The 24,808-nt window shown below is 38.9% G+C and overlaps 3 protein-coding genes across 8 annotated transcripts; 1 reads left to right on the top strand and 2 right to left on the bottom strand.

Annotated features, from left to right (window-relative positions):
- Positions 1-566: 566 nt before the first annotated feature.
- Positions 567-2,057, bottom strand: LOC131325959 (steroid 5-alpha-reductase DET2). Its single transcript, XM_058358482.1, has one exon. It carries the CDS (start codon positions 1,449-1,451, stop codon positions 672-674), a length of 780 nt encoding a protein of 259 aa, XP_058214465.1. The 5' UTR covers positions 1,452-2,057; the 3' UTR covers positions 567-671.
- An 888-nt stretch (positions 2,058-2,945) lies between these two features.
- LOC131327904 (uncharacterized) lies at positions 2,946-4,329 on the bottom strand. Its single transcript, XM_058361025.1, has 2 exons — positions 3,966-4,329; positions 2,946-3,883 (listed from the first exon to the last, which is right to left on the bottom strand). The coding sequence occupies exons 1-2, from the start codon at positions 4,327-4,329 to the stop codon at positions 3,102-3,104; spliced, it is 1,146 nt and encodes a 381-aa protein (XP_058217008.1). The 3' UTR covers positions 2,946-3,101.
- Positions 4,330-8,161: 3,832 nt separating this feature from the next.
- On the top strand, positions 8,162-23,936 carry LOC131326221 (uncharacterized). Of its 6 annotated transcripts, none has more exons than XM_058358911.1 (18): positions 8,162-8,616; positions 9,558-9,744; positions 11,995-12,130; positions 14,295-14,446; positions 15,311-15,394; positions 15,494-15,556; positions 15,920-16,051; positions 16,148-16,354; positions 17,330-17,452; positions 17,674-17,720; positions 19,967-20,129; positions 20,234-20,371; positions 21,050-21,172; positions 21,261-21,359; positions 21,638-21,727; positions 21,843-21,924; positions 23,138-23,268; positions 23,353-23,936. In XM_058358911.1, exons 2-18 carry the CDS (start codon positions 9,598-9,600, stop codon positions 23,494-23,496), a joined length of 2,061 nt encoding a protein of 686 aa, XP_058214894.1. In that variant the 5' UTR covers positions 8,162-8,616; positions 9,558-9,597; the 3' UTR covers positions 23,497-23,936. The 6 variants fall into 6 exon arrangements, with proteins under 6 accessions (XP_058214894.1, XP_058214891.1, XP_058214892.1 ...); XM_058358908.1 differs by having other exon boundaries at positions 17,330-17,449; positions 17,671-17,720; XM_058358909.1 differs by having other exon boundaries at positions 9,566-9,744; positions 17,330-17,449; positions 17,671-17,720.
- Positions 23,937-24,808: the final 872 nt, after the last annotated feature.

Below are 24,808 nucleotides of genomic sequence, written 5' to 3' on the forward strand. Positions count from 1 at the left end.
TTAATTGGTAGACGGACAGCTGTTGTATAAATTATGGGAGTGCAAATGTAATCTGAAGAGCAGGATATCGATAATCAGGGATAAAAAATGTAATCTGAAGAGCAGGATATCGATAATCAGGGATAAAAAAAGAAGTCGAAATGGCTTGTACCTTTCTGCATTTCATGGTTCACAGCACTAATCTCTCTCTCTCTGACATAATCGAAAATCGAAATTTCTGAGTTTGGTTAAAAAAAAAACCTTCAATTTGGTATGTTTTTAATGTATTTAATGTAGTAGTAAAGTATTGAGCCTTCTGATAGAAAAGTGAACTGATTCATCAGAAATCTCATTATACTTTTGTTCAAGGTTCTGAATTTCGTACCAGTTAAAGTATTGTTTTTGTAATAAATAAAAAAAACCTTCAAATTTTGGACAATTGAAATTGTGCGAAATTTTTGAACAGCTGAAATTGAGCGGAGCTGTCTCTATGAAATTATTCAATAATACTAGTACTAAAACATTTCATTGAAATCCACACATTGACAATATCAAGAAAAATGCGGATAAAAAAGAGCACCTCCAAATTCCAATCTAGATGCACAGGACAATTAATAAAAATAGGTTTGAACGGGCACAATATTAAAACGGATTAGTTTTATCCGTGCATAAAACGGGTTGAACGCTAGTCCTCAATATACAAATGGAATAACAGCTTTCCTGTTCTTGGGATAATCCTCCCCAAACTTCTCCAAATACCACTTGTGATTCGCACGTGCCCTGGGCACCAAGTTGGCACACGTGAAAAGAAAAAACCCGAGCCCGGCCCAAGACCAAGTCATCAAGGCCCAGCCCAACCACTCCACCACCTCCCCGAAATAATTCGGGCAGCTCACCACCTCAAACCACCCTCCCCTGGGCACCCTATAACCCCCGCCCTCCCCCTTCAGCCTCAACAAAACCATGTCCGCCGTCACGTTCGCCGCCATACCGCCTGCGAAAACCGCCAACCCGCCGGGAAACCGCCACCAGAACCACCCGTCGCTCCCGAAGTCGGCGTAGTGAGACACCCACCTGGCTTGGAGGTAGGAATTCAAGAGGTTGAACGCGAAGGCCATCGCGGCGATGGTGACCGGGAAACCGCCGGTGGGTTTCCGTTCGTGGGTTCTGAAGTGGATCTTGAGTGGGTATATGATGGCGCGGTGGAGGTAGTGGAGGAGGAAGAGGGAGATTAGGGTTTGGGCTCTTGGGTTGGAGTGGTGTCGGCCCAGAGGGAAGAGGAGGAGGGTTAGCCAGAGGCTGGGGCTTTCCATGAGGAACCAGGCGAGAGGTGGGTAGATGGTGGGGCCCCACCCCGGACGGCGGTGCTTGCCGTAGGGGGCCTGGAGGAAGAGGAGAGAGAGGGCGGTGGGGGGGCCGGAGAGGAGGAGAGAGAGGAGGCTGTAGTGGAAAAGGGTTTGGTCCGAGGACATGGTGGTTTGTTGTTGGATTTGTGAGGAGAGAAGACTTTTTTGAGTGATGTGGATCTGCACTTAAATAAAAATGGAATAAATATGTATTGGTGGTTAGAGCATCCAGATCTATCTCTCTTCTTCCCTCTCCAAATTAAATTAAAGAGCCAAAACTGAAAAACAACCCCAAAACACCCCAATATCAGCCTCTCTTCCTCCCTCACTATTTTACAAAAAAAAAAACATTTTCTACAGTACCTCGTTTTCTTTACAGAGCTACTGTTCACTCGCATTGGATTATTTTAATCCCTTCCTCTCTGCCAACTGACGACAAAGACCTGGTTGGGGAAGCAACTGTTGAAGATGAAGACCACGACACAGAGGATGATGGCGAACGGTTCGAATCGGAATTAAAAGATCTGGTTTGGGATTTTGTTTCAAAAGGAGGGAGAGAGAGATGGGGTTTCCGTTCTTGTTTAAAGAGGAGAGAGAGAGAGAGAGAGAGAGAGAGAGTGGGTTCGTTTATGTTTGCTGGTTTTTTGGGTTGAGGTTGAGAGGAAATGAGAGAGAAAAGTTAGAGAGAGAGGGAGGGGTTGCTGTTTTTGCCCCTTTTTTTTTTTCCCGGTGTTGCTGTTTTGCTGGTTTGGCTGGGGCCCTGGGCGTAGGGGTTGGGGCAGAGGGAGTGAGAGTAAAGTAATTTTTTTTTTTTTCAAGTATGAATATTGAGTAATTAAGTAGAGAGTAAAAATAAAAAGTCTGATTACGTGTAATTGTGAAAAAGTGATAAGTTAAAGTAGAGAAGTAGATTTTAAAGATTAATTTAATTCAAAATCAGCCGAGACTGATGCGAATGCTCTTAAATAATCACATCTGCTTTAATGTAGTAGTAATTTTCATGGAGGGAGAAAAACTTTTTGGAGCTTTCCATGAATACTGTTGTTAACTGAATACTGTTGTCTAAAGAGGTGAATCTCAAGTGTCCAAAGTGTTTTGAATAGTCCAGATTCTAATAAAACTTTTTTGAAGAAGAGTTTATGGAAGAGTTAAATTTTTTTCCGAAAAATTTCATTAAACTCTTTCCCAAAAAAAATTTCATTTAAATCCAAACCGTTAAAAGCCGAAATAGACGGCCAAGATCGCGCGACTCCATCCGTGAGCAAGTCTATCTCTTCTTTTAGGGAATAGAGAGAAAGTAAAGCACATCAATCAATTAAGGGCATGTTTTTTGGAGGCATAAGCCTCCCGGATAAGGGAGAACCCATATGAGCTTATCGCGGGCCCACTCATATCCTGAGTTTGTTTGCTCAAGCACGCTCGGATAAGCTATACGGGTGGGATAAGGAACCCGTATGAGCGGCTCGGATCATAATTGCGGATCCATAATAAGCCCACAAAACAGACACATGGAGGGATATGGACGGATAAGCTATGAAGAGGAGCTCATGCCGGGTTCCTATTGTTACACTTGTATTCCTAGAGAAAATGTGGAATTCAGTTAAATAGACGACAAGCAAATACCATCCAAAAATTTGCAAATTTCGTGTCTATCTCAACATATCCACCTCAGTCGGATGCAAATATGGGAAGAAGATGTTAATAAATTTCACCAAGGCAAATGCTTGAACCACAGGTGAACAAAGAAAAGCAACAGCTTCAAAGCTGTTTGTAAGTCTACCGATGACAAAGGGTGCTTCTATGGGGTATCAAGGTCTCCAAATTCTTAACTGTGAGTTTGAACTTCTTCATCTCTCTGCGATTTGTTTCGTACCGATAAATGCACGAATTCGTACTGCTACCAGTGAACGTCAAAACTTCACCATTTCTTATACCTCCAAGAGGAACAAGTTTGCTGAGATTAGGGAAACCATTTTCGTGATTTTTGCACGATGAAGAATCAGTCGATGTCGTATATTTTGTCGACTCTGCTAGAATGCTGTGCTGCCTGAACCAATCTTGACCATGGAAATCTCCCAGAATCCAGATATCAATTTGAGTAGGGGAAACATTGTGTGCCAAAGCAAGATTCCCATCAAACTCCATCAAATGATACTTGTGCCTGTTTATTGCCTTGCCACAACCAGCAGGAAGCCGCATCTTGAAGAATTTTTCCTCGCTTACATCCATAGAGATAAAGTAGTCATTTGAATCGACAAACCAGTGCATAAATCGCTTGTTTGTCAATATTGGGTCGCTCCAGTAGAAATCGAGGTCGAAGGGTCGCTCATGATGTGCGTCCTTCCACGGCCCACAAACACGTTTCCATTCGTTATAAGAACCGCCTATGGTAAATATCTCGAAACCAAACAAATCAGCATAAACGTGCACCACTTTGTACTTGTTGGTACGAGAATCATATCCCAACGCTACCCTGCAACGCAGGTGTGGACAATCTGAAGGACATTTAGGGAGTGTTACACAGCACTTGGTCACAAGATTCATGGCTTCTAGCACCCCTGGTTTTTTTACATCGCTTACTAAAAGCAAACCATTACAGCTGCACCTGATACAAATAAAATCGACTCAGTCCAAAATCACGTAGTCTGTAGTGAAGCTGTTTTTCTGCCAATTCCATTTCTTTTACATTGAAACGCGGGGGATCCCTTGAGTTTATGCCTTGTACCAATAGTATAGGTTTCGTTTGGATGGCATTTGCGAAAATGAAATCAGTCGTCGAGATCATTCCTTTCCATGCTTTACACACTAGCCGGAAATCTTTGTGAAGGTGTCTTGCTGCCACTTTAACAAGAATGTCAAAGACGATACCTTCAGGAAGATAAGGGAAGTACTTCACTTCTTTGCTCTTGATGTTGCTCGCGGATGTATCCTTGGTCTTTTCCGTGACATCAAATTCTTCCGGAACGAATTCAGAGTCACCAATTTCAGCGAGTGCGTTCCACATCTTGCCGGGTTCCAGCCGTAGTTCTCAGAAGAAGAAAAAAAGCTAAATTTGGTCGGCTAATCTGCTTGCACATACAAAATGGTTGAATGGTCTTCAAAGAGAAGTATATAGGCATCATAAGACTACACAAGGTAAATTGGTTGACTATAAATTCACATAGGAAAGAACTTAGTAAAATCTGCAACCTCAATGCGTTTGCCAAGCAGCATCCTACAAAGCGGCAGGCAACTCGGTAATCGATGGCTCGGACCTTAACCGAGCAAGGGAAGGTTCAGATTTGTATGCGCTAAGGTTTGATCTGAGCCGTCCGTGCCGAGATGAACAACCGAATTGGCCGCTCGGAGTTGCTCGATAGCATCCCCGGGTCCGTCCTCAAAGGACCTAAGTCCTAACTTGATCAAGATCAGGTCTAAATGCAAATTTATTCTTTACAGGGTTAGATAATTAACACCCTACGTTATGCCAGAGTTTACGGGGTTAGATAATTAACACCTTACGTTACGCCAGAGTCTAGAACTATCATAATTATCACAATACAAAAAATTAGGCGGAAACTAAATAAACAAGAATGGCGTACCCGGATTTAGTAATACAGAACTTGAGCGATCCAGTGATTAATTGGAGCAACCATAATTTTACTAGAGCATTAAGCCCTTGGTGGAGACGAGTATATCACGTTAAATTGATGGAACCCTAGACGCTCTTTTATTGGCAGGGAGAAGACCGGTTTTCTTAATGATCGTTATACTCACTTCTCATTAAAATAGAGTCTATTTAGGAAACAACTTTTCTATTTAACCAATAAAATAAAATAAAATATATGAAAAATTCTATTAAACTTATAATCAATATGTGCCATACAAAACATAATGGGCCACCATAATAGTAAATTTGAACTGCAGCAATAATGTCAATCAAAGGGAAACTCAACCATGGTAGTCAATAGTTTTCGCATTCAATGCCTATTTTTTGAGTGCCAAAATTATTTTCCATCCAGTAAATTTATGCGTAACATAACTCTCGATGGTGTGCATAAAAAAAAAAAGAAAAAAAAAGGAGCCGAAATATATACAGAAACATACGAATTTGTATAGGTATGTGTGTGCCCTGTATTGGCAAATACAGAGAGAGAGAGAGAGAGAGAGAGAGAGAGAGAGAGAGAGAGAGAGAGAGAGAGAGAGAGGCTCACCGATGCCGATTGAGGAGACTAGGGCACAGTGGGAAGGTATAATAATCGCATTCATAAATCAACAGAGATGAGTTATTTATTCTCCTGTAGTGGTTTCAGTGTTTGATTGTGAATCCTTCTCCTCCAATTCTGAAAAAAAATAAAAATAAAATAGTCGATATTTTAAGGTCTAATACTGTTTTTCTAATTTCCAAAAATTATTCATTCCAACAAGAATATCCCGACCGCAAAATGAAAGCTTTAAGAAAACACATTTTATTCGGAAAAAATTCAAACTTTTTTTGTGCAAAAGTTAGAAGAAGATCTTGTTCTTCTCTTGCATAAGCTCCCTCCACCTATCTTACCTGCATCAACTAGCTCTCTCCCCTTCAACTAGCTCTCTCGCCTTCTCTTTCACGCTCGCTAACCGCCTCTGGGGTCTATGTCACGATTGACGAGCAAATACGGCAGTTATCATCCACGTGTATAAACTGTCATCACATGGGTTCGTGTGATAACTACTTCGGCTAATGTAAGATATGATGTATTCAGCATGGGGATTAGATACACGTGGATGAGCTAGCACCAGGGGCAGGGGTGAGAGTTAAGAGGTTGGCCGAACAATCTTAGTTGATCTCGCCTTTCATGATGAGGTATAATAAATTTAAAGCTTACTAACCACTGCCAGATGAACATTAATTGGCATTTTCCTTGAAAGCTATGAGGAGTGAAATTGAGGCCCTGTTCCAGAACGATAAATAAGTATTTATTTTTTAAGAAGGCAATTTCAAGTTCAAAAATTATATGCTTACGCAAATAATTTTTCTATCATTATGGATCTTGTTTGATAGATCTCATTGAAATCTTTAATACGGTGCAAAAAAATTTGAAAAATTATTTTTCATTTACATTATTTTTGAGTTTGAAAATGTGAAATAAGTTCTTATTTTTTTAAGGTGTTTTGAAACGGAGTTTGAATATGAGATCACCGTGATATTATTGTGGATGGATTTTGCTAGATTACACACAAGATTAAATACTTGGAAAGAGTTTAAAAAGTTAATGTGTGAGATAAATAGATCATTAAATATCTATGCATTGAGGTTTAGAACACATAAAATGTACGACGTAAAACAAGTAGAGTCGAGCTGAACAGTGGTCGTTTAACAAGTCAAATACAAGTCGAGTTTGAGTAGTTTAGCGTTGTATTAATGTAATTTTACATTTACACTATACAATTATGCTGCTACATTCTATCTTCTCTCATAAAAAAGAGCACATGAGAGATTACATAAATCAAAAGAAAAGAAAAAGGGTTTAACCAAAAAAACCCTTTTTAAAATTTTTAATAGAGTTAAAAGACACAATATATTCAACAAAAAAATATCTATGAAAGCCAACAAGCTAGTATACCAAATGTTCAAATACACTAAACAGTTATTGTCAAAACAACATAACATGTAGGTAGTTAGGTAATTATATTTCGGTTAGGCTACGGTTACGATTCAGTCAGGCGTCAGCTATCATCTAACATTGAAATCGTAATTCAACCGGCCGGTTTTTAAAATTCAATAACCAAAACCAAACCATGGTTAAAATTTCGGTTAAAAATCGCATCAAACAATTTGGTACGGTTCGGTTAACAACAGTTCGGGCGGGATTGCCATTCATGCAACCCAATCTTAATTGGAAAATTTTAAAATCAGTCCAATGGGCTGACGATAGTAGGTGTGTAAATGTGTATTAAAAGATGTAAAAAGTGCACAAAAATACGTATTTTTCTTATTTTTTAGTGTGTTTATCGTCAGTCAGTGGGCTAACAATAGTAAGGCCCCGTTCCGGAAACAGAAATAAGTACTTATTTTTTAAGAAGGCAATTTCAAGCTCAAAAATCATGTGTTTACTTAAATAATTTTCCTATCAATATGAATCTTGTTTGATAGATCTCATTGAGATCTTTTATACGGTGAAAAAAAATTAAAATTTTTTTTTTTCATTTATATTATTTTTGAGTTTAAAAATATGAAATAAGTATTTATTTTTTAAAAAGGTGTTCTGGAACGGAGCCTAACACTGATCTTAATTAGATCCTGTAAAAAGCAAAAAGACCCACGTTAAGGCGGTACCCTTATGACAAGTGTATTTAGCTGTGGGGCCTGATGCAACCGCACCACGTGGCGCCAATCCCCATCTCGTATTTATACGATTTTATATTTTAGTACTCCATAAACCAACTCGTTTCTCCCTTGCCCAATTGACCATTTTATCCCCTATCCCCCCGCCGCCGCCGTCCCATCTCGAGGCCGCGCCCTTCTCTCTCTCCCCCGTCCGCCGGAACTCCCCACTTCCCAAACCCCCGTAAATCATTTTTCATATGGAGCAAATAACTTTAAAATACAATTTTAAACAGGAACAAATATTCCGAAGCCATCCAATGCACCTATGTCTTATATGCATCTAGATACAGTTGTGTTTAGAACGTCACTAGACTTTTTTATATTCTATATTTATGAGTGAATAATTTTAAAATACAACTTCAAACACAAATATTATATCCGAAGCCAAAAAATGCACCTATGCCCTATATACAAATAGTATATTCGAAGCCGATCGATGCACTTATGCCTTATATTCATATGGATTTGTATTCAGAGCGGCCCTAGACTTTTTGTATATATATGTATAATTATATATACGCATGTATGTACAGTGTTTTTTTTTTTTTTGGTTGAGTTTTCTCGCTCATTTTCTTTCTTTTCGTTCCTCTAGTGTGATTTTGATTCATTAACTTCTCCGACTTCCATTCTCATAACCAGTCGTTGTCATGGATTTGATAAACAAATAAAACTCCTACTTCTATTTGATCTCTCTCTCTCTCTCTCTCTCTCTCTCTCTAGGGTTTTTAGTCGAACTCCTGCACTCAACGACACGGTCGAAGATACAAGTACACCATAAACTCCTATCTCTGTAGATTTCACCTAATTGTACGAAAAAAAAATTCTTGTTTCCTTTTTCGCGCTTTAAAATAATTGTTGAAAGGCGTCGAGTTTCTACCTGCTGCTCGGCACGCATGTGGAAGCTCCAGTGCGAATTCGTGGTCGATTGCATTGCCAATTGAGGTTTGAATTTTGAACTCTTGCTATACTTTTTCGCGTTTCGCTTTTCCCAAGTTTTTGTGTGCTAATTCGTACTACAATGAAGTCGGTGGATGAGAAGAACTAGCACACACACTTACAAACCTGCGGCAGTAGGGTTTTGCTTTCTGTTAGGTTGTTTGAGTAAATGAAAGAGAAACAAGTGAAAATTGATGTCGTGCATGTTAGGTTTTCGCTAGTTCGAACCCTAAAAATCGAGAATTGGGGTGGATTGTGGCCGTTATTAGGACTATTTGGTTCGGTGGGATACGAATTAATGCTTTCTTTTTTTCTGGGACCGTTTTATTTGTCCGTTGGTTGCTTATGTTTTCTTGCGAATAATTGAACGATTACTGCTGTCGCATTGATTACGCGATTCTGTTGATAAAATTTTGGGAAGTCCTAGTGATTTCGATTTTGTAATTTGGCATTCTTATTCGGCTCACGCGAGGCTTCCATTTGGTTTTATTAGTGAAAAGTGTGTGGGTTTGGGGGCGGGGTTTGTTACTTTTGTCACGAGGAGATATGAGTCCTCTACTCGTCGAGTACTAAAATTGGTACTTTTTGGTACAGTGCTATTAATCTGATTACACGGGGCTTCGATTTGATTTATTCATCTGAATGGAGAGTAATTGCTGCCATGGGAGTGGAAATTGTGAATATACACTTTATATCGCCATTATGTCGATTTGATTTTATGCTATCTTTTCTTTGTCAGCTCATTCATTTCTGTTACCTTTTCCGTAACGATTGCTTAGTGTACTTTTCCCCCCAATTGTAGAAAGTTGTTGGCTTTGTCGGTTTCTCAAGCTTGACAATTGACATACTTTAACATTTTATTTTTTGCTTGGGTTGGGTAGTAAGTTCCATATTTTTCGGAAAAAGTTCCATATTTGTTGGAGATTTTGATGTTACTGAAATAACAGCATAGCAGTGCACTGGCAAATGTTGTTTGGCGCAAGTTAAATGATTGCCAGCATGGACCTAAATGCCTTGCCGCTGCCAGAAGAAGACGAAGACCCTTTTGAGCCACCGTTTGAAGAAGTAACTGCACCAGAGCATAAAATAGGACATGTAGAGCATATAGAGTCTGCTGTTGAAATCGCCCGTCGGGTACTTCACTTTCTCGTCTGATGTAATTATGCATTTGATTCAAAGATTACATTTATTGTTATCAGGACCTGCTTCTAAATTTTTCCTGGAGGTTGCTTTCTTCATGTTATCTGGTATTCATCTGGCCCTGGTAGTTTATGTAGGTATTTTAGACATGTTATGGAAGCAGAATAGTTCCAATGTTTCCCATAGTACTTAAAGAACACATCCTTTGTTCTTTCTCTATCTCTCTGTTTTTTGATAGTTATCTTGGCTTTTAGAATGAATCTTTTTGGCCTGTCGTCTAATTCTCATGATTCATAATTATTAGCCATTTATAAGTCGCTATTTATTCTCCATTGCTCCCTCAGCTGTAGTTCATTGTAGACTTGTAGGTTTTGTTATGGGAAGCTTTTAGGGAAAAAATGTAAGTTTCTTTCCTGATTGTATCTAAATACCCTTTTTATTCTATTTGGGTAGCTACTCACGAAGCAATGCCCTTGACCGTAGTAAAGGGTACAGTTCCACACGATAAAAAAATTCAAGTTAAAAATATATCTTGTAGATGAAAGTTTTCGTTCTTCAGAAGGAAAAGGATAAGATAGTGTTGATTTTGGAAACAGAATGCAAGGTGTGCGAGTCGAATGTTAAATATGAAATAGTCAAGGCTCCGTTGCATTTCAAGTCTCAGTACAATATGTATGTATTTGCTAGATTTTGTCAAAAAGATCTTTGTAGTTCCTAGTTGCTACATATTTTATCTACGACATGCCAACATTATGACTATGTTACATTGATACGATATTTTGGGGCAATGATATTGTACCCTAGCTTTGAGTTATCTATTTGTTGTTGCCCTTCTTTGGTTGACTCGGTTTTTTTCTACTTGGTTTTAATGTTAATCCCTCTCCTCTAAGTTCGGGTTTGGCATCATTATAACTGGACATCATTGGGTGCTGGGTTTGAAATGCTAGGGAAGCATCTTTTATCAGTGTTCTATCAGGTCCAGCCAAAGATGTGTGCTGAATTCAATATGAAACACCTATTTGAGGCCTTGGAGTAGGTAGGTGCACAAGAGGGCAATAGCTAAAGGAGATTCTTACACCGTTGTGGTGGACCATCAATAAGAATCAAGAGGATAGATAAGAAATATAGCAAAACAACTAAAGAAGGAAGAAAGATATATTTATATTCTTTCAGCCCTATTAGGAGTCTTGAAATAACTTGAAAGTAATACCAAGACCTAGAACTACCAGTATGGATAACTATTCAAGTAACCTGGTGATGTCCTAGAAAGAGAAAAGACAACTAATTCGTGTTAAGCAACTCAATTATCATGCAGATGACTTTAAAACTAGTACTAGGCTCATGTACATATGATTTGTTAACGGCTTGACATCACACAACGGAGAAGAATAAACAACTATAATTGAGGAAAAGAATTGTTGCTATGTGTTTACTGATAGTTTCGCTTCTGCTTTGATTGCTCTTGCTTAATGAATTAGGTTCCGTGGCTTGATTATTTTCTCTCTTTTGATTTGTTTTTCTTTTTTGGAATTTCCTCATTCTGCAATTCTATGATGCAAGATCCCAGTCCTTGAACGAAGTTTTTTTCTTCTTATGCATTAATGTTTTGCTAACACGAGGGTTAGACATCAACGTCTCCATCCCTGAATTTCTTCCTTCTCATCTTTTCAACTTTTCTGGGCGAAACTAGACACACCTGTTTGTTATGCGATTCTTTTCAGTGTCAGATTAACATTTCTGATACATGGGGGCTAGTCTGGACTATGTATTTTTTTTTTCCAGAAAAGCTATGAGTACCGACCATGGGGGAGGAAAATCATACCGCCGGCCGCCGGCGGGCCGTCTCCGGCCACTGGACGGCCGATCCGAGCCGTCCAAAAATTCTAAAAAAAAAACCCGATGGGGCCAACGCAGTAATCAACGGCATCTGAGGTGTGTAGGGTGCTTGATCTGAGCACCCTTTTTTCGTGTATATATGTATATACGTGTATATACACGAAAAAGCGGTGCTCGGATCAAGCACTCTACACACCTCGGATGCCGTTGATTCCCGCTTAGGCCCCATCGGTTTTTTTTTTAGAATTTTTGGACGGCTCGGATCGGCCGTCCGGTGGCCGGAGACGGTTTGCCGGCGGCCGGCAGTACGATTTCCCTCTCCCATGGTCGGTACATATAGCACAACTCTTTTTTTTTCATGGGTCGATATGTTGTATGATACTCGATGCTGTTTGCTTCTTATATTAGGAGCGTGAAGAAAGACGTCAGCGACTCAAAAGAGAACGCCCAGATGACAGACCAACTCATGCACCTCAGCCACTTATATATGATCAAATGTACGAGAAAAACCATAGACCTTATGACAGAAATAAGCTTCCCCCCGGTAAGATTTGTCAATTTGATATGCTCTGGGTTCATGGGATTGATCTGATGTAAACGGAAAAAGGTTTCGACATTTTGCTCATACAAGTTACTTGTGTTATTGCATCTGCTAGTGCTGAAAGAACAGTGGCTTTCTATTGTGGCTGTTTGCTGGATCTGCATACTTGACAATATGACATGATAATTTTCCTGCCTTTTAGTTTCAATCATGTATATTAAAATCTAGCATGTGCTGTATTTGAAGTTTTGAACCCAGCTTTGGGTCTGAGTTTTAATTTTTGTTGGACGATTTACAGTCATGGCTTTAGCGGCTTAGCCTACTTGATGTCCAGTCCACTGTTTTCTCTGGTCAAGAGTTCCTCATTTCCTCTCAACACATTGGTATGTGGGATTGTGGAATGGGGTAATGGAATTCTTGTGGGCCCCTATCTATTTAGAACGGTGAATAAATGTGTAAATTTGAGAACTGGTTTGCTATGTTACATCGACTCTGGAGTCTCCAGTTTAGGGCACCGACATGGTGTCGATGCAACACTGATGCCGGATCCTGGAAACCTCTGGTCGGATATGACATAGTTTTGGAGATTGGGTTACTGTTCCAGAGAAGGAGAAAGGGAAGGAGGAGGAGGAGGTTGGGCTTCAAATAAGCTCAGTCCACCCAATAAATTATTAGGTTGGCTTTTAACAAACCAATTTTTTAGGTGTGTTTGGGCTTGTCCCAATTGGCTGTATTGTCCAACTTTTTGTTGGATTCTGCTCTCCATTTCCCCTTAATAAAATGTTACTTTTGCTGATTTAAAAAAACTAAGAAATAAAACTGAATTGCATTTGGTAGTTGGTAACTTTAAAGTAAATGATTGGTTGTGTAATGTGGCTTGAAAACATATATGAAATTTGTTTTTACATTGCATACATCACACATGCTATATCCCATCCTGTGTCGTAATATTTAGCCGAGGTGACATAGATGCCCACCTAATCATGTCTTATATTTGCGTGTTGTCCCTTGTTCATGGTTACAGGAGGGGATGATATGTGTTCCTGGTATTATTAGGTTCTATTTCCATGCCTTTATACTAATGATATGATATTCCCGCCCAATCGTGTCAAGTGCTAGTGTGTCCATTGTTCATTGTCACAAGAGGGGATTATGATATGTGTTCCTGCCTTCCTGGTAACGCAAGTTCTATTTTCATATACTCGTACTGACAAAGTGTATACATCGTAGTCATATCTATAGGTAGTCATATCTATTGGCATTTGTTCTTGATTTAGATACTGTGTATATTCTATGTACTTTTTGTGGCTTGCTGTCACACACACTCTAGAATCATATGTACCATTATAGTTGATGTCCTCACTCAGTAAAGGGGAATTTCCGAGCAATCATAAATTGTATATTGTTATTGTTAGGATGTGTTGGTTTGAAAAGTGTTGAGGGCACCGATTTAGTTATCTTGCTGTTAAACAAGCGGAACTTCTTTTACATTGAGTATTTAAATGATTAGCCCTGGGAGAAGTCTCATTTCCTGCATTTTAGTTTCTTGAATCTTTGCATTTGGCACAAAGTTAGAGGCTAATGACAAAATTGAAGGTTTTCTATCGGAGGTCATTGATGCTGAAATTTGATCTGGGATCTTCAGTAGTTGTGTACTTAAAAAAATCAAGATTTCAAATTAAGGTCCTTCCTGAGGAGAGATGATTTGCTCTAGGGGCATGCCCCAAACCCCCTTCCAGCCACACGTGTGGAACCTATGCACTTGGTGGTAGTTCCCACACTAATGTGTGGCTAGGAGAGATGTTTGGGGTGTGCCCCAGGTGCACTGAATAAATTCCTTGTTGGGTGAAGTCCGCACATTTGGGAGATATGGTGCTACCTTGTATCCACAACAGGTTGATTGCTGAGGCTTTTCTATTAATGGAATAATTCTGCCCTTTTCACTTCATCTTATTCTTGGCTCTGTTCTTCTTCCTGGAGTTTATCTTCTCGAAAATTGTTTAGTGTTGCACGCAAATGGTGTCTCCATTTTGGTTCATGTATTTGTAGTTGTTAGCTGCCAAAAAATTTAAAATTCTAGTGTATAGATTCTAATTGGCTTACGATACCATTTTTCATTATAATCTCTTTTGTTATTTCCATTAAGTTTTTGTCCTTCATATCACAGGTTGGTTGGGTTGTCCTGCATTTGGCCAGGAAATAGGTTGCATGATTCCTTCTAAAGTTCCGCTGAGCGAATCCTTCAATGACTCTGTTCCTCCTGGTAAAAGATACTCTTTCAAGCAAGTGATTCATCAACAGAGAGTTTTGGGGAGAACAGTAAGCAATGTTGTCCTTTCTTATCTTGGTTTTGCAAATCTAAGTTGTCACGTAATTTCTAACGTCAAGTGTCTTTCTCTTTTCTTTTTTTGGTTAGAATAATTGGTCCCCATATAACTTGGATCATCAGAAGTGGGAATTATACCCTTTAGATGTTCAATGAGAGATTCTATTTCAGCAGAAGAGCCTAACTAGTGACTATATTTGTATCCAATGTATTGATTTTTCAACCTTGAGGGGCTTCTAAACAAAGGAAAGAAGGGTCATAGTATTACTTACTAATATTTGATTCGAGATGCCTGGCATGTGAAATGAAGGATCTAACTTGGGGTGATAGAAGCAGCATGCTAACCAGTCATGATATTCGCAAGCAATCCCTTCTAGGAAGCACTCTGAAGCAGTCTCTGACTTCATAAGTAATATGTTACTGCTATTTGAAACCCTTTCTAGGAGATTGACCTTCTTTTTCCTTTCAGCTTCTTAGGACTTCGGTACTGAAGAGGTTGGGATGTTGGGGTAGTTGAGGTAGAAGAATTTTTGAGAAAGAAGAGACTTCCCAGTTCCCGCATGAAGTCCAAACGGGTCATGTTGAAGTCTTTTATTGACTTCCTGATGGTTTTATGCAAGGTCGTTCCATGTAGAGGTCTTTCATATGCACTGATTATTTTAAAAGAGAAAATAGTGTCATAGATGTGTATTTATACCTAAAAATTAGCATCATGGATGCAATAGTAAATCTTTCAGATAAACTTAAGATGCATCTTGTAGACGAGTTTTTTTTTTGGGGCCTATTTAGTATAAAAAAGTTAGCTTTTGTTGCTTACTGGGAGTTAAAATCTAAATTTCCTTCACTGATGTTTCCAGCTTGGTTTAGTGATCGATCTTACAAATACTAGTCGTTACTATTCAGCATCAGATTGGAAGAATGAAGGTATTAAGTATGTTAAGGTGGGCAGTGGTCTGCTTAGTCAAGTTTTTTCCTTGTTATGATTTCTGAAAATTGAAAATGAAGTCTGTCTGACCTTTAACAATTGCTGTGGTGTTTAGATTCAGTGCAAAGGGCGTGATTCTGTACCTGACAACGAGGCTGTAAATTGCTTCGTTTATGAGGTAATTTTTCAGTATGACGCATCTATTATATTTTTAGCTCTATGGTTTGGTGAGGTTTGCCAGCTTTGACCATTTTCTCATATTTTTCCTTGACTGCGGATGACACTGTTACGAGGAGTGAGTTAGTAGAGGGAGAGAACATATATAATGTGTGAAATATTGAGTTATTAATTGTGTCATAGATTTTGTGTTCAGCTGATAGTGATTCTTGTCAACATGGGGTGATAGAGGGCTTATGCTTTATATACCAGAGAACTAAAAGTTGAACTCTGTTATGCTTTCTGATCAAAAAAAAAAAAACTCTGTTATGCTTTGTTATTCTGATGTTTTGTGTAAAATAAATTTGTGTCTGCGTTTTGTCAGATTGCACAATTTGTCTCCCGTCAGAAGCACTCGAAGAAATATGTTCTTGTCCATTGCACACATGGGCATAACCGAACAGGGTATATGATTGTTCACTATCTCATGCGGTCACTATCCATGTCTGTCACACAGGTCAGTTTTTTTTTTTTTTCTCTATTTTGTTTGGACTTTGGTTTTTTGTTTCACAGAAGCATTATACTTTGGAGTTATTTGGCTCCGGTGATGCAGGCAATTAGGTGTTTTGCTGATGCTCGCCCGCCAGGAATCTACAAACCAGACTATGTTGATGCCTTATACAACTTCTATCATGAAAGAAAGCCGGAAATGGCTGTTTGCCCTTCAACTCCGGAGTGGAAAAGATCTTGTGATCTTGATCTTAATGGTGAAGCGATGCCGGATGAAGATGACGATGGAGATTCTACTGCTCCTTTGCATGTACCTATACCTATCTGCTGCATTATTTACATTGGTTTCCAGTTCATCATATCTGTTTCACACATTTGTAGGCAGATTTGATCTGAAATGCATCTGTCCACGACATTCTTTAATTGTTATCTTTTTTGCACTGTTTAAGCATAGATGTTTCCAAGGTTGGCCTTTGAGGCAAGAAGTTGCTTTCCAGATTTCGTGTTTCTTTTTGCCTCTACATTTCATTAACAGTTGAAAGTACGTTGTCCATGCATAAGCACAGGCTTCAGTCTGTATTCAATTGGGGCATCCTTCTTTCTAAGTTTGTTATAGAAGTATAATGGATTGCTGGGCCCTAGTGTTGGTTATCAGCTACACACTCCAGCTGCCTCCTTTTGAGCTAGTCAAGCAGGCATTGAACACAGACTGAGACTCTCATTCCACTTTGACACCAATTCTTGCACTTGGGGGCCCATTTCCTCTTAAATGGGTTTGCATGGTTGACTCACTCCTAACTGCAACTAAATCTGCTTCTATATACGTATCTTACCATAGTGAGGTAATCCAGCTGGCACTTGTGGATTCAGAGGCGGCATCAAGTAGGAATAGTGTCGCAGACCCTACGGTGGTAACACCATACTCCTATTACCGGGGTCTTCTGAGTAAGATTTGTCACATGTCCACAGGGACTTTGTCATACCAGATGTCCTGCATTAACTTTCCCTGCTCCAGCTCCAACTTCCCTAGCTCACCCTTTGATTATTTCCGGACATGACTTATTTGGTAATATATGATACATGACTTATTTGGTAATATATGATACATGACTTATTTGGTAATATATGATACGATGTTTGAAATAACCAGTTTCAACCCTTTTCGTTCTTTCAAGATAGTGAATTTCAAGATTGTCTATGTCTCTTGTACTTTTGGAAAACCGTGTGATTGGAATGGGAGGTAATTCTTTTGCGCTCCAGTCTTAACATGTCTTTGATTTTTCAGGAGAATAATGAGGTAGATGCGGTAATGACAAATGATGATGTTTTGGGAGATAGTATACCTTTTGACCAGCAAGAGGCATTGCGGCAGTTCTGCTATAAAGCACTGAAATTGGGTACAGGGGTAGGAATTCCAAAAGCATCACTTCCATTTTTTATATTTGGGTTCATTTACACTCACATTATCTCTCTATTTTTTGGTGAGTTTTTAAGAAATCCCGATTATGGTACATGTTTATTAAGTATCTTTTTGAAGATGAAGTTTGAGTTCTAGATTTTACGGCATGATTAAAAATTTAGATTTGATTCTTCTTACTTGTGCTATATTTATCTTTCCTGTATCAGTTTAGAGGAAACTCGCAATTTCCAGGTTCACACCCAGTTTCACTTAACAGGTACAGATCTTTTCGCCCTCAACAATGATTATAGTTAGTGCCGGTATTCTGTTAATTCAGTGATATCAGTGTATGTTATTAGTTAAGCTTCTTAAAGTGTCATGGCCAATTTGTGTTTCCGTCTTGGCATCTCGGTGCATTGAGTCTGGGCGTTTTTATCTTTGATGAAGTTGGTAAAAATCGTTGGCTATAAGATGAGGTCTCACTCATGAGGCTTCAAGTTTTGCATTCAATGCACCATTTGGAGGGGATTGTCTTGAAGGCTGCAACGGAAGCCACACTGTAGTCGGTTGGATAAGTGAACAACGTAAGATGTTTAAGTCTAAGTATTGTCATTACTTTTTGAACTAAGACCTACTTTTGGCAAGAATGAAATCCCTCCATAAGGTGTTCTCATGTGAAGGTTTTGTTCGGTGGTTTTGAAGAAGCCATGTATATTAGCATAATACATGCAAGCAATTTTTGTTGTTGATGCTGTACGTATGCTGCGATGAAATATTTCACTGTATGCTTATTTGATCACACTTTCTTAGTTAAAGAGCTGTTGAAAACACCTCTTCGTATCTGATGTATAATCTCTAATCTAGATATTTTTATGTTGAAAAGCACTTAAAACCAATACCCCTCTTGCTGTCAGAGGGCTTGAGGTTCTTTCTATCAAAGGCTTTCATGTATCTGTATAAAGATATTTGAGTACAAATGCGGCCATGTGATTGTGGTTATTGTGAGCTAAACCGAAAGGCTAGAGGAGCCCTGAAAGTAATCCGGAATAACCAATGAGATAATGAAGGCTCGGATCGCCGAAGAGGGTTGGAGAGAACCCAAGGCAGATCCTAGTCCTAGAAAGAGAGAGAGCGGCAGTAGAGGGAGACCAAGAGATTCGTATGGATGCCTAGAGATAAGGGGTTTAGGTTACGAACAACCTTTTATGATAACGCAAGTGCCCTTAAATGAGGGGGAGACACCCCCGAAGGACGACTAGTCAAGGGGTACGTGCCACGTGATCAAGCTGAGGTCAACCTCTATGGCATGAAGGACTAGACCTAGTATCACAAGTCAAAGGTAATATATTGGAGCTGAAGCTAGTTGACAAAGGCCAGGTGGCTAGATAGAAGGTAGGTAGAGCCATGTGATGTCTAGACCCTAGGCCTGATGTTCTATTGATCAGAGGTCAGTGGTATGGGGGGCTTTGTATCATGCGACCTTGGGGGCCGCATGAATGTCAAGTGGTTGGTAAGGGTTGACTTCTTAAGTTTCAATGGGTAGGTACTAAGACGCCCAGACACGAATACGGGATACGGACATGACAGGACACGGACACATACACGTCATTTCTCTGAAAATTAGGACACGGACACATCGGGGACTCGTCAATTGTAAAGTGTATTTGTATTATAGAGGTAAGTTATGATTTCATATAAACGTCGGAGACATTTTAATGTGTCCTTAGCATGTTTCAAGAGTGCTGCCAACATATTCTAGAGTATCCACAACGTGAAACTAAAAGAAATATAGTAAAATCATTAGACAAGTATTTAGGCATGTTCAATACATGTCCGGAGAGTATTGTATCATGTCCATGATTGACACATGTTGGACACAGATACGTGAGGCCGGTAGACGTGTCCCTGCTTCTCAGGGTACATATGATACGAATCTCAAGGAAGGTTAACCTTCGGTCAGCAAATCTGTCTCTCTAAGACTTGTCTAAGCTGTAACTCTTTAGGAGAGTTCAGACCTTCAGACGACCCCTTAAGTTCAAGTCTCCATTCCACAATCTTCCTTTGGTCCCGATCGACTTGGGCCCTACCTCAAACCCAAGTATGAGACGTCGACCTCAGGAGTGGGTTGTCTCATTCATGAACTTAAATGATCTAACAAATTTTTTCTGATGTGAGCATGTTGAGTATGATGTTTTATTCATACATCCAGGAAAGTATGAATCAGGTTTGTTGTTAGATCACCAATTGTCAAGCATAGTTATTCAATGGCCCCCAAAATGTGTATCAAGAATTGAATACTCTTCCTCATGTGCAACCTCGTCTTGCACGTGGAAATGCAAATCACAGGGTATGACTTGAACGTCAATCCTTGCCCAACCCATGTTTTGATACCATGTTACATCATCGGTTGTCCACAAAGCCAAAGTACACTTCTTATATATATAGTATTTTCATCATTGAATTTTCAATCCTGGGTTTAGTCTCTCTGTATACTATTATGTGACAAATATTTCTGGCTTGCAGGGACAACCTACAGTTGTTAAGGCAACGCTATTATTATGCAACATGGAAAGCGGATGGAACACGATACATGATGCTAATTACCATGGATGGTTGTTACTTAATTGATAGAAATTTTAATTTCCGAAGGGTCCAGATGAGATTTCCTTGCAAAAGCGGCAATGAAGTACGTATGCATTTCTGCTTAGGAAGGTTTTTGGCCTTTGAAGCATTTTTAATAGCATTTTCCTTGTTTATGATCATCAATCTGATGTAATTTCAATCTTGAAGGCTTTAGCTGAGAAGACTCACCACTATACTTTACTCGATGGGGAGATGATAATTGATACTTTGCCCGACTCACAGAAGCAGGAAAGAAGATACCTGATTTACGATCTCATGGCTGTTAATCACGTCTCTGTTGTAGAGGTTAGAACATGAATTCAGATCCTATTTGATGCAATCAAGGATGCTTCTAAATCTTATTCTTGCATGAATGTGTTATAACATTCTTTGCCTAAGTTACTCTCTGACAAACTTTTGATAGACGTTACTTGTATTTCGATGATCCGTGAGAGATGGCACTGGCAGTGCTATTTTAGTGTCTGAATTTGGCAATCACATCTGCTAACCCGCTTGTGTCCAATTGGATTAACTGCGCATGCACTGGCTAGATCTTTCATACTGTAGTTAGTTCTCTCTCTGTTTTGCTGACATGTAAAGTTACAGTGTTCACTTATGCAGTAGTTCCGTTAACCTTGTGCCATAGTGACTGAAGCCATCATCCTCTGATGGTCGATAGACTATGCTAGATAAGTTAGATCAGTTTTTTTTTTTTTTTTGGTTTTTTTTTTTTTTATAGAATTTATATAATTTTTTTAATACTTAACGCAAGAGATGTAACATGCATGGCTTAGTTACGTGAGTGATAATACTTCATGGCATAAATTTCACCATTTCTCTTATACATTGGGAAGCGATTGGTAAAAGCAATATGTAACCCTTAACTTCATGCAGTATTGTATGGTTCTTATCCCATCATTGAAGCCTTGTGTTTTATTGATTTTAAAATTCTTCGGCAATTGTGTGATTAGCAAATCTTTGCAGCGGCCCTTTAATGAACGGTGGAAAATGCTTGAGAGAGAAGTGATCGAACCTCGGAACTACGAACGCCAACATATATACCAGAGTAGGAATCTGAATTACAGATATGACTTGGAACCATTCAGGGTAAGTTTTGAGTACACAGACAAGTGTTTATGACTAAGTTGATTTCTCAACTGGGAATGGCTATTGATTGGCTTCAGTGATTTATCAGGTTAGGAGAAAGGATTTTTGGTTGCTCTCTACTGTTAACAAGCTTTTGAAGGAATTCATTCCAAGGCTTTCACATGAGGCAGACGGTCTCATTTTTCAGGTACTTGAGGTTTACATGCAGTGATACGTGCATGAAAGTCAATAGCTGCTAATATAACGAAGTTTTGCTGGTTCATGCTTCTTCATTACCTTGAAATATAAAGTTGTTGTCCAAACATTTTTATTTGCCAAATGTCTCTGGGTGTGTAAAATACTGATCTTTACTTCATACATATGGAAGTAATAAGTACTGCTGGATTTGATTTTACCTAATATTCATGAGATAGTTTCTTAGTGGCTTGTTTAGTTTATTGAGTTATCTTTTTCTCCTTGTTTCAGGGCTGGGATGACCCCTATGTTCCACGAACGCATGAAGGCCTCTTAAAGTGGAAATATCCCGAAATGAACTCAGTTGACTTTCTGTTTGAGGTTGTATTTACAACTTAGAATTGATACTACCTAGAATTGGTGTCTTTCTGTATCCTATTTCTCCCCCTTTCTTTCAACTAAAAACTTTGTTTTCCATACCTAATTGTCTTAACAGAGGGTTGATGATCGCCAGCAACTGTTTTTGCATGAACGAGGGAAGAAGAAGCTGATGGAAGGGAACAGAGTCAAATTTAGTGGTTGGTGGATTTCTCCCTGTTCTATATCCTTTTTCTCTTTTGCTTTGGATTGTCAACAAAATTGCCTGCAGTTTTTGAGCATTCATTGCTGTTAAAATTTGATGCTCTTAAAATACCACAAATGCATATTAATATGGCTAGAAGAGTAGCAACTAAAACAAATTGGTGCTTAACATGAAACTTATGTATTGAACTGTTATGAAGGTAATGATCAGTCAAGTTTCCATTATATGTCTATTCCCTTTAATCTTTTTGTCTCAAGTACTGAGGTTAAGGTTTGAATTCGCATGGGAAAGTTGGTACCTTGTAAAGAATTTGGTACTTTATAGCTGGATGTATTATTGCGGAATCTGTTAAGTTGCTTGAGAATCCACTTTGGAGCTGGAGTCTACATAGAAGTCAACTCAGGATCACATGGTGTCATGGCTTCTATTTAGAGTTCAAACCCCCCCCCCCCCCCCCTTTGCAATAGTGTGCCCTGCTACAAACGTATCACGTTTCTCTGCACATCTTGCCCATCTGTGATCAAAGTGGGCTTTTAAAGTGTTCTTTTATCTAACTAGTTGTTGCTATAGGCATGTGTTTCATTAAACAGCTCTCTAAGGAACTTAGAAATTTTATATAGTGGATCAACATGCTTACAAAAGTCTTAAAACACAATATATACATTCGATTGCCCAGTTCAGTTGTCACAGCTTGCACTCGTTTGAGTCTTGGAAGCGTTTCCTCTTTCATGCTGCTGAATTTTTTTTGGGAGGGGTGCTCTTTCTTTCAAGTCCCTTGAAGTCATTACCATTTGGTTGCTTCATTTATTTCATGCATGTTAGGAAAAACAACTTCCAGACTTCAAAGTATTACATTTACGATTAAGGGGGCTTGTAGCTTTTATTAAAGATGAGGTTGTATCAACTATGAAATATGTTGGGCTTGATATCTTCATTTTTATTCCGAGACTCCGGCACTTGTTTTTTTTTTTTTTTTTTGATTGGAACCGGCAATCAGTGTTACTAGTTTCTTTGATTGCTTTTCTGGTCCTATGTTTCTCAGTTGGTCGAACATTCCTTCGATTCTAGTTTTTCATTTTCGGTAAAAGGAGATATCACTGAAAATCAACAAATATAGTACAAAGGATAGACTTCAACAAACAAAACAAGAAACTAGGTTATTTAATTTGGTCGTTCATTTACTTGATTTACTTGCAAAGGGTTTGCAGATGATTCTGATCCTGCCTCTTTCTCGGGGAAGATCATCGAATGTTCATGGGTTTCAGAGGAAGACATATGGGTCTGTATGCGTGTAAGGACAGATAAAGCTACTCCGAATGATTTCAATACCTACAAGAAGGTTCTCTTCATTGCCCTCGCCCGCTAGCAGTTGTTTTTCTCAAATTCATTTGACGTAAACAAAGGTGCTTTTGGGTTGTAACAGGTGATGCGAAGCATAAGGGATAATATAACCGAGGAAGTGTTGTTGAATGAGATTCATGAGATTATTCGCCTTCCCATGTATGCTGATAGGATACGTAATGATAGCAAGGCCCATCACCACTCTAATACAGCTCGGCGTAGGTGAGAAGCAAATGAGGAACAACCGTAGTCAAGATATTGAAGACTGGTTTTACGGCCATATTTTCAGAAACAGTCACCAAGATTAGGATGTAATTACCAATTAGGTACCTTAGTTAGATAGCCTTGTAACGTGTGCTACGCTGGTGAGATGTATGATCCAGTTGGTACACTTTAGTCAGTAGTCCTTGATGTTAGGCCTATTGGGACTTTTCTTTTTAATACTAGCAATAGGATCAGTGTGTACATAACTAGCATTATCAAGTTGTTCTCTTCTTTACTTAGTCGTTAGTCGTCTGTAAGTTGTCTAAAAGTTAGCCATTTTCAAGAGCCTAAGCTTCATTAAGAAGTTTTCACACAACTTCCACCTGTGAATATAATTCCGACGAAACTCCAAGTAGTTTCTCCTTTTTTTACCGTTGTCTAAACTTCTCAGGAAAAGACTAACTGCTGCTGCTCCTTTCTTTCAGTGTCTTATCTAATTTGCTCGCGACATGTCTGGACATTTTAGATTGGTTTAAGGTTATGGTGAATGCTCGAGTATAAGAGGGATTTGGATGAAGTGATATACTATTTGCTTATGTTATTTCTGTATTATGGTGAGGGTAGCAATGGTGAATTTGTCATGGGTTGGATTAACATCTTGTGTATAGAATGAGTATCGAAGACTATCGATAAATTTTTATTTTGAGGGCGTAAATTGCACGGGACAATGTAATGCAATGAAGATTTGCCTTTTGTTTTGCTATAAGCGGTCAACCTGTACAATGTATGAAAATTAAAAATTAATAAAATAAAAAGATTTACGGACATGTTTGTCCTAAATGTTTTGATGCCGCAAATGATTCAAATGGTTACGTTCTTGATATATTTGACTTGGGGTCACATCACCGCTTGGGCCGAGTTTTGCTACACTTTCCAACATTTTACTCCACCAAAATTGAATCCAGAGTCTAATAATGCTGCTACATACGCAACTTTTTACCACAACTAATCACACCTATTGTGTATTAGAAGTCCAAGAAGAAAAACGCCTAAACAAAAAGGCAAGCAGATGTGGCTTGTTGCGGTAAAAAGTTATGTCTCGAAAATGTTTTCCGCCTGAAACAAATAGAGCGCTGAGAGCATTTGCATAAAAAGTACAAATCTATGAACCGGTATAAAATATAGACACAAATAATAAGTTTAAAAATATGAATGCAAATCAACAAAAAATATAAAAATGCGGACAATATTTTTACAAGGTGTTGCAGTAAATTTGAGACAATGATTTTCACACCCCGCGTTTATGCATTGGCATTCTTTTTTTGTCCATATTT

The sequence above is a fragment of the Rhododendron vialii genome, chromosome 5a, assembly GCF_030253575.1.
Source record: "Rhododendron vialii isolate Sample 1 chromosome 5a, ASM3025357v1".
Lineage (NCBI taxonomy): Eukaryota > Viridiplantae > Streptophyta > Magnoliopsida > Ericales > Ericaceae > Rhododendron > Rhododendron vialii.